The sequence below is a fragment of the Vespa velutina genome, chromosome 17, assembly GCF_912470025.1.
Source record: "Vespa velutina chromosome 17, iVesVel2.1, whole genome shotgun sequence".
Classification (NCBI taxonomy): Eukaryota; Metazoa; Arthropoda; class Insecta; order Hymenoptera; family Vespidae; genus Vespa; species Vespa velutina.
The window spans coordinates 4545861-4559478 of NC_062204.1; the positions used below are offsets into that span (position 1 = coordinate 4545861).

General features: G+C 36.5%; 1 protein-coding gene across 12 annotated transcripts in view; it reads left to right on the plus strand.

Moving 5' to 3' along the window:
* Positions 1–13618, plus strand: part of LOC124955015 (ionotropic receptor 25a) — a 36871-nt gene that overhangs the window by 21012 nt on the left and 2241 nt on the right. For 4 of the 12 annotated variants that reach the window (XM_047508803.1, XM_047508801.1, XM_047508800.1 and 1 more), the window contains 3 exons: positions 9261–10343; positions 11912–12357; positions 12449–13602. In XM_047508803.1, coding sequence (XP_047364759.1) covers positions 12213–12357; positions 12449–13602 — 1299 coding nt within the window. In that variant the 5' untranslated portion in view covers positions 9261–10343; positions 11912–12212. Of the gene's footprint in view, positions 1–6469; positions 9127–9260; positions 10344–11911; positions 12358–12448; positions 13603–13618 lie in introns of those variants that run through there. The other 8 variants (XM_047508807.1, XM_047508806.1, XM_047508810.1 and 5 more) reach the window with 8 other exon arrangements.

The following is a 13618-nucleotide window of genomic DNA, read 5'->3' on the forward strand; positions in this document are numbered from 1 at the left end:
AACAATTTTCGTAGAAACGAGTAAACGAACATCGTCGAGGAGTTGAGCGGTATTTACCGCGAAACACTCGCTAGTTCGTAACAATTTCTCGTTGAAAATGCAAACAATTGCATATGTGTTTGCGGAGGAGGGAAGAAACGATGCTTCGAGATAACGAGTAATCGCGAAGAAAAAGAAAAGAAAAAAAAAGAAAAATCGTATGGTCCGCTCGAGAAAACGAAAAAATGTCTAAAATAAGGTATAGAAAAATATATGGTTGCCGATTATATCGATTAAAGGAAAATTCGTTTGGCAATCAATGCGCGTAACGTTTATCTTAATGCACGGTTGTGTATTGATATACTTTAATAAACACGTGTACACTGGATGTACACCGATTGTACACTGGCTGTACATTGGATTTTGCGTGAAACGAAGATTACTCGTGCGTTAGGCGTCTCTTATATGGCACGCTTACTTACGTTCGAGAAAAGTCATGTAGGTATAATCCGCGTATAATCGACGTTACGTAAAGTCACACATTTCCCAGTACGGATACCAGTTCGGATAGAGTTCGCGATCACTCGACTTTTAGATGGTGTACCATCTAGGAGATGGAGAAGAGATTTTTATCCTAGAACGTAGGAACGAATAGAATCGTTCTCTTGGGGAATCTGAAGAAAATGGTTAGAAAGGATTCTTAAGGAAATCGATTTCGAGCAGAGATTTTCCAATATTACGATATCTCGTTGACTTTCGGTGCCTTCCTTCTTGAACGAAGTATTATCGAACGAAGAGGAAGAAGATCCTTCTTCGTTCGTTAATCGTGCGTTATCGTTTATGATTTTTTTTTTTTTTTTTTTTTTTTTTTTGTACCTTTCCTATGATAAGGAGAGAACGGGAGACTATTTGAATTAGCGGTTTATTAGTCAAATGGAACGTTAATTCCCTATTGGTGCTTAACTATTCGCTTTAAGCCGGCCGATCGATCATAATGAAGTATTAATGACTAAATGTGGGAGACATTTCGGAAGATCGGTCCAATTATTCAACGAATGGGATTCTCTGACACGGGGCCGAATTTCCCGAGACTGGTACGCGAGTCGAGTAGAATCGAATTGAGAGCAAGGGGAGTGAGCGATAGAGGGCAGGTGGGGACAGGAACTTTCACAGTGGTTAATTAAAAATTTCATTGTCCCTGAGGTATCGTCCCTCTCCTCCCTTGAAACTTTTCTTCTACGGTAGAATCGTCTTCTGCTATTCCCTCGGAAAGAAAGGGACTCATTGGGAAAATGTACGTATAAGCCATGAGATACGATGCGAGACAATAGACATATCTTTCTTTATTTTTTTTTCTTTTTTTTTTATTTATAACTTTCAAATGCGCCTATCGAAAGACGACGACTCGGCGATGTAGGCGAGACCAGGTTTAATGGTTATTTAACGAAACGAAAAGAAATAAGAGAAAATGGATTTGAATTTTTTTTTATAATTCGTCCTTAGCAAATTCTCTTATTCTGTTAAGAAACGTGATTATGCGATTCCAACGAATGAATCATATTTAACGGGTTTTGTAGTCGGACAAAGTATTAATAAGATCAAAGACCATGCTGGAAATAATTAGAAAAATTCTCCAACGTGTCGATTGTTCTGAGCCCAATTCGGGAATCCTCGGCAATTCCTCCCTCTTGTAATTTTACCGTTGCTTCTTCGTCTTTCCCTACCGATCCCCATTAAATCCCCATCTATTTTCGCACGAATCGACCCTTTCAAATTCGTTTCTAATTAACGTTACGAGCGGAGTTTCGTAGCGCTGCTACGTCGTCTCGGTCCATCGTATTTAATCGAAATTCGAATTTAAGGGAAAAAACCTTTCTCTACGCATGCGCACACTCCCGTCTACATAAACGATGAAAAATGATTTCTTTTTTTTTACTTGTACTCTACCTCTTTAAAAGCTTTTTTCTTTTTACTCACAATCGATGTAGAAGAGTAAAAAATGCTCTCATATTTGCTCTCATATTTATTCGAATTAAATTACTCTCTCTCTCTCTCTCTCTCTCTCTCTCTCTCTCGCTCTCTTTAATTTCCTCTTTTTTTCTTTGCGATCATTGAAAGTTGAGAATTATTAATCCACGCGTTGCGTTCGCTCGGCGATATTCATGACAAAAGCGTTCGGTCCAATTAAAGTCGGAATCGATTTCGACAAAGATCCTTTCTCCCCAGGAAAGAGATCATCTTTTTATCGTCGAAAGGAAAGGAGGAAGGGTCGATCGAGTACATCTCGCAAATAATTAGCCACGATAGGAAGAGTCTCGCGTATTTTAGATAAAACCGATAGAAGGTATATACATATACTTATCGTTCGTAAAACACTATTATGGTTGTGAGTATCGATAACGAACACTTACGTAAAAGTACCTAAGCGAAATAAAAGGAAAAACGAAGAAAAAGACACGTCATAGGAAATGACCAATGCTTAAACGCTAAGGAATAAAACAAAACAAAAAAGGAACACACACACACACACACACATAATATACAAAGTACGCGAAAGATGAGGGTTGTGCTATAATACGTAACACATAAAGATTATTTACAAAAATTGTTTCTAGGCTCGTATACACGCATAAATACCTATGCGTAAATACGCAGCATAATGCACGAATATACGTGTATAAGCGCCATATAAAAGTGCGCTAACGATGTAAGAATCCATTCTCGTTCGGGTCTCGCGAGAAAAGAACTCGTCGAATCGTAAGTTACATCTAAACACAGAAACGGTGCATGCTGAATTTTTCGATTGTGAAAAATAACAGACTGTGTTACACTCATTTTAAGACTTATCGAAGATTCGACAAATTGACTATAATAGCTTGTAGTCTTCTTCGATACATAGAACAATTGTTCGCACCGTCAGCCATAGAATAAAAAAGGAAAGAACAAGACAAGAGATTTAGAAAGTGAAACGCTTTCGAATGGAGAAGCCATAAGTCATCCCTGTTTTCGGATGTACGTACGTGTAGAGTACTTTTCTCTCGACTCGAGGACTCGTCGAGAATTTTACTCGATGCGAAAGCGGGAAACACGTAGAGAACGTACATAGGAATGTATCTTTTACCATGTTACCATAAAAAGATCGAATTATGAGGAAAACAGACGAGGATATTTGTAGGGACAAAAAATGAAGCGAAAGAAAAAACAAAAAAAAAAAAAAAAGAAAAAAGAAAAAAAAATAAGAGAGAGGGCTCGACGGCGCTGGCCCTCCCTCACCTCTCCTTTTCCCTTCCAACTTGAACTTCCCCTCTCGAGTGCGGCTCTAACAAATTAAGCCACGACTTCGTCGCAAGGGCACTCTATAATAAGGTTGTGATAAGGTTGTGAGATATGTACGCTTCGTAGCCACGCGCTACGGACGTCACAAGATTTTAAATTTAAGCTTACTTTAGTGAAGAAAACAGAAAAAATTGAGAAAAAAGGAAGAAGGAAGAATAAGAGAAAAATATAGAGAGGCAGAGAGGGTGAGAAAGAGAGATTGAACGGATTTACCAAATATCGAGCTTGGCCACTGACGATGCAGCGGGGATCCTTCCGGGAACGAAATATTCGTTATGTCATTCATTAAAATCACAAATATTTATGGTCCAAAACGAAAATTCCTTCTCGAAGAGAGTCTCCCTTGTATATCTACAATTGGATTCTAATATTTCAACGAGACGTTCATTGAAATATTGTCGTTTAATGTTACCATAGAATTTCTCTGATTCCTTGGATCGTCTTTGCGATTCGATTCGAGTTTACTTTTCACCTAAATTACTTTTCCTTCCTTCCGATGGCATCAATTCTAACGTGAAATTTCAAAAGAGTAAGTACCTAGTTGCGTGTAATTTTATTTTCCTTTTTCTTTTTTCCCCATTTGGAAATCAAATCTCTCTCTCTCTCTCTCTCTCTCTCTCTCTCTCTCCTTCCTTTTTTCGTTTAGTTGAGAAAGAGGATTCCTGCAACATTCCGTTAATGAAATCAATTAGCATTATCAACTTACAGAGAGAACCTTTTGATAATTAAATCTGGTATCGACTATTGAACTTTGAACGAAAGAAGGAGAACACGCAACTTCGACGTTAATCATGTTTGTCATCGAGAAATTACCAACTGGCATCTAACTTAGTTTCTCTTGTAGCTGGATAGTAGCTACTCTTCCTCTCTCTCTCTCTCTCTCTCTCTCTCTCTCTCCCTCTCTCCCTCTCTCTTTGAGAAGGCGTTTAAAATAGTGACCATTAACATTCGATTAATATTCGATAAATCAAGTTTCTAATAATATAGATTTTCTTTAATTATAATCGCTTCTTCAAATACATGTGAAGCGGTTTAAAAAAGTGAACGTATTTTCCTTGTTGCATAATAATGTTTTATTCGTCAAAAAAGAGACAAAAACTGACGATTATAACAATTGAACAAGGTTAAACGTAAAATTAAATCTAGACTAAGGTCCTTTTTTCGTTGGTGGTCCCATTGAATGACGTATTATTTCGTTCACGTACTTGTTAGCGGTTTCTCTGACGTATTCGTATGATCTATATTCATCTTTTATTTTCATTCTGCGCCCGATAACGAGAAAACTCGTTGCATGAACGATACATGTTTCATGAACGATACATGTTTCATGAACTGGGAAATTCTACCTCCCTTCCTCTCTCTCTTCCTCTCTCTCTCTCTCTCTCTCTCTCTCTCTCTCTCTCTTCGGGATGAGATTTTCGAAACGCATAAATGTATTATTTTACGCTATATGAATATACATATGTATATACGTGAGCATACGTGAAACATATTATATTTATATAGTATACAATACGTATGTTATATTATATCGTACCAAGTATTACAAACCATTCGGTCGATATTCATATTTATATCCATCGGGAGATTCGCAAATCAAGACGTTCTTATGGATTACAAACAACGATTCGATCTTATATTTATAAAAGAAATCTATTTGACGCGTTAGAAAAAGGAACTTTCTTCCAACTCGATAGCAAAGTGAAAATCCTAACGTTACGATTGGCGAATCAAGCTATCACTGTCTACGTTGCGATTGGACGTCCGATTTTAAACTAAAATATATATATACATATAAATATATATATATATATATGTATGTATATATATGTATATATATATATATATATATCTAGTTAATAAACTAATACTCCGTTGGTTGTGATTTACAAGTATAGCAATACAGGAGCTCGAGTATGCATGCGTAATGTGTAAACACGAATGGAGCTTCTCTTCCTCGTTTGTACATATACATATATATATATATATATATATATATATATATATATATATAAACATATAGATATAATTCTTCGTACAGAGCCCGTTCCTCCTTGATTTTCTTCGTGTTATTGAAATTAATCGAGCGAATATTATAATAAAACGAGAAAAAAGGAGAACGAGGTTCCAAGATCGAGAGACCATTTTGATCGTCGAGGAACTATGCTTGTTAGATTTATATTGTTATACGTGTACATATACATATATATTGTATCGATCGATAAGGAAAAAAAAAAAAAAAATAGAAAAAATCCAAGAAAAAGAAAGATTAACGAGACTCATCGTTTTAGCGCAAAGATTAATCGAAAGTTTCCGAAAAGACGACACGAGATGGTGACATGACGTTTCTTCGTTTTCACGCGCTCCATTAAACTTCGATTCTATAAAAAGAAAGTTAAAGGAAAAAAATATACGAACAGATATCTAAGTAACTACATCTGAATACGTACGTGTATCTATGTACAATATAATAAAATATTTCCGATATCGAAGAAAAGGAGAAAATCGACGAACGAAGGGAAAAAGAAAAAGAAGAAATAAATATACCAAACGTTTAATGCGCTAGCCTGCCGTTTGAACATGTAAATACATACACAATGTCCGATTAATATTATAACGTTATCGAAGGAAATTTCTTCGATAATATCTGAACGTACAAGGAATATCTACATACTTCATTCCTTTATCGAAATATTCGTGGGGGTAACAATGAAAAATATTTAACCCGTACGACGAGTCCCATAGGAATACGTTGAACGAGTGAACCAGACAACATGAGTTTCGATCGAAAGCGAAAGACAAATTCGACGGATGTATAGAGCATACACAACACGACAGATACGGCGAGCCATCACATGCAATTATTAATTAACAATTTTTATTTTTATTTTTATTTTTCCTACATTCCGAGAAACGATCGTACGTTATCGATCGTGTCCTTTTAGATGTTCCGATGGTCGAATTATTGCTTTATCATCATCATCATCATCATTATTATTATTATTATTATTATTATTATTATTATTATTATTATTATTATTATTATTATTATTATTATTATTATTATTATTATTATTATTATTATTACTATTATTATTATTTTTATTATTATTATTAGTACTATTATCGTTACTATTAATATTACTATTATTATATACATTGTTTAAAATAAATGTGAACGAGAAGAAATGATCTTTGATTAAAATATTCAAAATTCGGTGAAAACGCAGAGTCTTATTGTTAGATTTTCTTATAATTCATCGTCTTTTCCTTTCATTCGATCACGATCGCCTATCGATTCCTCGATCGAATCCGCGAGATAGTTTTAGAACTCAAAAAACCTTTTCTGATAATGCGAACTTCGAATCCTCGACGAGGGAAACTGTGAAATATGCAAATGAAAATGAGTCGAGCTCGGAAACAAGATCTTTGAGATTTACTTCTCGAGGAAATCGAGGAATCGGTCGTTCGTGGATTCGAGGGACCCTTTTTATGCGCTTCTTATCGAGCGAAACCGCGGAAAAAATGGCTTTAGGCCACGACTTACCTACATATCGAAAGATGGAAATAATGAAAATCGTATTGTATTCGATCTTTCGAGTCGAATGGTACGTGCGATCGAAAACGTCTTTGGAATAATAACATATAATATATCTTACGTAAAGTAAATAGGTACTCTAAGAGGACATTTTCTAGAAGATGAATTTTTTGCGAATTCGAACGACGTTGTTACATTTACATTTCTATAGTTCGCTCGTTATCATGAGTCTTCAAATAGGTATATCAAATATACCTTCTTCTTAAAAGTAATCCACGAGTCAGAAATGTGCCAGTCACGTTTGCAATTTGAACTTTGCTCCTTTTCTCTGACCCGACGTAGCTGCATTTCCTTCTATTATATTAAAGTCATCCAAACGGACGATTATTATCGTAGACTTTTCTACTTTCTTTCCTCTCTCTCTCTCTCTCTCTCTCTCTCTCTCTCGCTCATCTCTTGGTTTTTTCGTCGTCTCCAGTTATTTCAGCACCGAAAGAAAATACGGTAACGGAATATAAAAGAACCTTTGTCCGTTCCGACGCATTACTCTTCCCCTCTCTCCCCCCGAGTATGTAGCAAAATGGAACACTAGAGAATATAGAAAGAAGCAGTATACTTTCCATTCTTTTCGCGATCGCAATGCTTGGGTTTGAAGGTTTTGAAATTTGAAAAAGGATTACAAAGTCGTACGTTCGATTCAACACATTTCTATTGTGAATTCGTGCGTAAATAGCGTTCAGTTTCTCCGACATACGTTTAACTTCGTTATCTTGAATTGCTTGAACTAGCTTAAATGAAGATTGAAAAAATAAAAGTTTGGAGATAGAGAAGGTTTTTAGTAGGTAGTAGTAGTACTACTAAAAACCTACTCGACCGTTTTTCGCTCACAAAAGACCAACATCCTCGTGCAGCAGCGTCGCATATAAGAGGGCAAACTTTGCATAACGACGGGAAAACGTGTAATTAAAAATTTTACTTGTTCGTTCATTTTCTAGAAAAAACAAGTAGAAATCTGATAAAATGCAAGACGATGATTACGAACATTATACTACATATATATATCTATATTACTTATATCGCTCATCTCCTTTGAATAGTTTCGATCGATCTTTTTTCAAAGCTACGTACCAAAGGGAGTTGATTAAAGGCGGTCGAAGAGAAATAGGTATTTAATTAAAATCAATGGAGCTTTCATCGAGAAGAATTACGCCATACCTACGTTCCGGTATACCAGTATTTCGTGATATATAAAATGAATTTCTAATCGTGGCTAATAATATTCATTGGTCAAAGTAATCATACAAAGTAATCGCGAAAGAAGACGCTTCCCGTTATATACGATATATTGCATCGATATACTCGTATATCTGTTGTTAGATTCATATGTATTTAGAAGAGAGAGAGAGAGAGAGAGAGAGAGAGAGAGAGAGAGGGAGAGGGAGAGAGAGGGAGTTCATATATAACGTGCAAATTGCGATTCGATCTCGACTGCTTTCTGTCACTCGCGTACACCTTCGCGTGTCGTTGCTTTTCTTCGATTAGTTTAATGTTCGAGCGATAAGTGGATGAATTTTAAAAGTAATTCTAGGATCGTTCAATATTTTTTTCCTTTCTTTTCTTTCTTTCCCTTTTCTTCTTTTTCAACGATTATTAATGATTCGTGTTAGTTACTTGTGATATAGTCGACAGAGTCAGTTTCATTTTTAACTCAACTAATTTCGACGAACAAACGCGTTCTCTTTTCCTTTCGAAATGGAGGAAGAGCGAGTGAGCGAGCGCGCGCGCGCGCGCGCGAGAGAGAGAGAGAGAGAGAGAGAGAGAGATATCGAAAAAAAATATTTACAGATTACTTCGATTAATCTTCAGAGTGATGTAGCCATACGTACTTGAATACACCTTTTACACTTGCCCCTGCACTAGATAAAGTGAAAATAATATCTATCGTTTTTTCCTTTTTGTTCCTTCTTTAAACGACAAGCAAGCTTCATTTATTTGACCTACTTGCGAAAGTAAATTCGAATAAATTGAAAAGAATTGCTGATGAGCACAAACACAAGAATAGGAAGTAAGTAGTAGATTGACATTATTTGTTGGACGAACGTTTGCTGCGTGCGCCTTCCCATGGAAACGATTCTTTGAGGAAAATAAAAAAAAAAAAAAAAAGAAAAAGAAAAAGAAAAAAGGAAACAAGTTGAAATATGATCATCTATGAGATTCGTTCTGCATTCGTTCATTCATCCTCGAGCGACAACTTTTCAACTTAAGACGTAAGTGTACGTAAGAAATGTTCTTATAACGTCCATCGTAGCCGCTGGATCGAACAAATTAGGATTGAATAAAAAGACAAAAGATATATTTTTGTTATCCGACAACAATAACGATTAATAACGTTTTCTTCGTACCGTAGCATACGAAATGCAGCCAAAGGAGAAGCAGCCGGAGGAGAAGCAGCCAGAGGAAAATTGCAGCGTGGAAATTGTGACAAAGGAGAATAAACTACAATGCCTGAATGATTATTGACTGTAGTTGCTGCAACGGGTTACGAGATGATATCCTTTTGATTAAAATTTCTCTTCGATTTCCATCCTCAGCCGAAGAGATGATGTATTTTCGTGCATCGAATTACGATAGAAGAAAAGAAAAAAAGAAAAAAAGAAAAAAAAAGAAACGAAAGAAAAAAAAGAAGCGAAAGAAAAAAGAAAAGAAAAAAAGAACAAACAAAACGATACTTGCTTCTTACGCGATACAAAGAAACACGAAATAATGAGATTAACCTTTTCGTCTGGTTTCCGTATAATCGTAGGTAAGAATCTGACCTCGATTTCAAATACTTTTTCCTTTATTTACAGTGACGAAAGCTCCGATGTCATCGCGCATCACTTTGTAATCCGTCACGTTGAAGGATTTAATTTAATTCGAACGTTAATTAATTTTCCTAAAAGTTGATTTTGGCACGTTAAATCATTCGCCGAGTCGAGCATAACTTTTATTTGTTTCTTTCTTTCTTTTTTCATGGCTCTCTCAGCAATATACACGAGTATATCGCGAAGGCCGGTTGCATAAATTAAACTCGCACGGTTTCGTGGATCTTGCACCTAGATAAGTAGTTTCCATGCTGAAAGCAAGAGAATGCACTTTAATACCCCTATCGCAAAGCACGATAACTTTAAGAAGAAAGATAATGAAGGTAATAATGCATCCGATTTCAAGCGATTAAATCGTATTCGCACCGATTTTACGAACTTTCGTCTTGCCTCTTTTTTATTTTTACACGTCGCGTAGATTTCTTCTTTCCAATTCGTTTCTAGGAAGTACCAGAGAAAACTGAATGTGTCATTTAAGTAAATAAGCTTTCGAGGGAAGAAAGATGCCTGGGAATATTTCATCTCGGATCGCAGCCGTGGTTCCAAAAACCTTTCGCCATGTTACGTGGATTTTGAATCTATTATTACATCTGATATTACAGCGAGGATCCTTAAGAAAATAGAAAGTACGATATTTCGTTTATCCGCGTACGCAGCTTTAAAAAAGAACCATTACAACCTCTTTCCCTTGTCGACGTTGACGAAAAAAAAAAAAAAAAAAAAAAAAAAAAAAAAAAAGAAAAAAAAAAAAATGCAGGGTTTTAAAAGTGATGACTTTAAGGCTATTTCCCTTATATAATCGATTTATTTATTTTTATAAAATTTTATGCAAAAATATACTTATTTTAAGTTTTCGTTGGTACTCTGCACGATGACCCTTGCGTACCGTCCGAGAATGAAGAAGAACGCTTACGAATATAAGAGATTAACAATTAAATTTCTTGTCGCGATCGACGTTTTAACTCTTACTTCGCGATTCTATCTGATATTATTTAAATATTTCCAAATAATATCCGATGTAAATGAAATATTGCGAAAGTACTGAAATATTACTGAACTTTCATTAATAAAGTAGACAATGGACGATAGGATTTATTTCTTAAACTTAATCCCATTTCAATGTAACTAGATTAACAAAACATTTAGGAGACACGATTCCTAAAACTGATTCGACAACGTTTTACACCGTTTTCATCTCGAATTACGGTATTTCATTTTTTACATATATGGACGTACATATATGGCATATTATATCTCAAGCATAATATTATCATGGGGATAAAAAAGAAAAAAGAAGAAAACAAAACAAACTAAAAATCTACAAATGGTTTTATCTAATCGGTATCGGAGTTAAGTCCTTAATGTCGACCCATTCGATTACGGCTTACCATTAACCGAAAGATCCTATTTATGTATTCCCTGGCTCGTCCAATTAACGAAGAGTAAATTGTCATCATTCTAACCTTCAGCTATAGCGATTCGTAGCTGGGATCCATTAGCAGCGCGATGCACTTAGCAATATAAACGTGCATATCTACATGCATGCATGCATACATACATACATACACATGTATATATATATATATATATATATATATATATACATGTATATAGGATACGTAGATATATAAGATGGACCGAGCCTTCTTTACTTCTTCTCAAAACTTTGTTATCTCGTCTTTATGTCGGACCGATACTAATACCTATAATGGACTGAATAAAGTTGCTTTATCACAGCTAAAAATATCACGAATTAATGTCGCATTAATCGTAAGGGCAGCATTTTGAAGAAGTTTCGTTCAAGATTATTATCTCGTATATGTATCGTACGATTAGAATGTTCTACGTAAGTTTAATGAAAGCTCGTGACTGTAAGTGACTCATTAATAAGTAAGCCTTTTATAAGTATATACGTATACGTATATAATTTAACTGAAAAATTTATATGAGAGATCTGCCAAATGCATATATATGTATACATGTATACATATACATATACATATACATATATAAACATCCAGATAATACTTTAGATGTTTATATACAGTAAATGAACATTTTCGGAATAATTGTTAAACGTATCTGTCGGATATAAAAATAAACGAAGGAGAAATATAAGGAGAAGGAGAATGTTGTTAACGATTGGATAATAATTAGGATGTCAATAATATATAGATCCTTTGTAAAAATAAAGGCAAGAAAGTCCAAAGGATTGATTGGGTCATCCCCGAGGCAACCGATGGGGCAAACAAAAATAAGCGAAGCACCGAGCATAGTTCCAGTTCGAATACTAGTCTTGTCCGGAGAAGAGGCCTTGCCCGATAATAGAACTTCGCATAGACGAATATCGTGTGCCCATCATTTCTATAAGCCTTTATCAATCGTCAAATCAATTTGCGACGCGACTAGAGAATCTAGAAGGGAGGGACAAGGATCCTGGGGAAGGATCTTATTTGAAATTGAAACGAAAGCGTTTAACGGTGCAATCCTCGACCATGAACTTTGCCTTTCTTACGTTAATCACCTTCGTCATTCATGTTCTTTCGCCTAAATACGGTCAAAGTCCGGTCGATGCTCAAGCAATGGCAAATAAGGCGACGAGGAAAGGAATCGTAACGAATTCAAGACCGGTTAATATCTGTACGTGTTACCCTTTAAGATTTTCTTTTATATAAAAGTGAAAATAACGAACCGATCGATAATAATAGACGAAAACAAATGCTCTTTTCAGTCGTGATCAACGACGAGGCCAACGAGATAGCTAACGCGAGCATAGAGGCGGCCCTGAAAACGCTTCGCGATAAATATCAAGGTCACTTAGGTCAAGTTTATTCGGTGCAAGCGAACGGATCCGATCCCCAAGATTCTCTCCATCGGATATGCGATGCTTGGGAAAAGGCAATCGGCAAGGGTACAGGGAACGCGCCGGATTTCGTTCTATCAACGGCGATCGCCGGTTGGACCGTCGAAGCGTCGAACTCCTTTTCGAGTGCACTCGGCTTGCCAACGTTGTCCAGTCAATTTGGACAAGAGGAGGACTTGCGTTATTGGAGTAACTTGGACCAAGAGAAGAGGTCCTATCTCGTGCAGGTAATGCCGCCGGCTGATTTGGTGCCCTGGATCATTCGAAAATTGGCCATTTACCTTAAAATCACAAACGCCGCGATACTGTTCGATCGTAACTTCGACATGAGCCACAAGTACAACAGTCTCCTGCTGAACGTGCCGACGAGACACGTGATAAACAACATTGCAGAAACCGTCGACGACATGAAGGAACAACTTTCGGGTATGCGAGATTTGGACGTTGTCAATTATTTTATTCTGGGTGAGGGAAAGACCATTGACATGGTTCTTAAAACCGCGGAAGCTTTAAATTTTACCGGCCACAAGTACGGTTGGTTCGCCTTGACCATGGAAAAAGATATCTGGCCAAATTGCAATTGCAAAAATATCAGTCTCCTATTCATGAAACCGGAATTGAGAGAGACGGATGATACATCGAGCGCCGACGATTCTCTCGAAGCTATTCTACCTAGTCCCTTTTTATCGTCCGCCTTTTATTACGATTTGACATTGCTCGGCGTTGAAAGCATGAAATCGGCGATAGAACGCGAGGAGTGGCCGGTCCTACCTTCTCATATCGGTTGCGATGATTACAACGTCAACAACACGCCCAGCAGAAATTTTGATTTTCTCGAGAAGCTTCGGGCTACGTCGAAGAATATGACGCCAACTTATGCACCTTTCAAATGGGGCAAAAAGAATGGAGAGCACGGGGTCGATTTTCAAATGTCCATCAATTTGGTCTACATAGAGAAGGAGACGTTGACGTCCACCGAGAGTACAGGAAGTTGGTCGGCTGGATTAGACTCACCATTGGAGGCAAGTTATAGTCAAT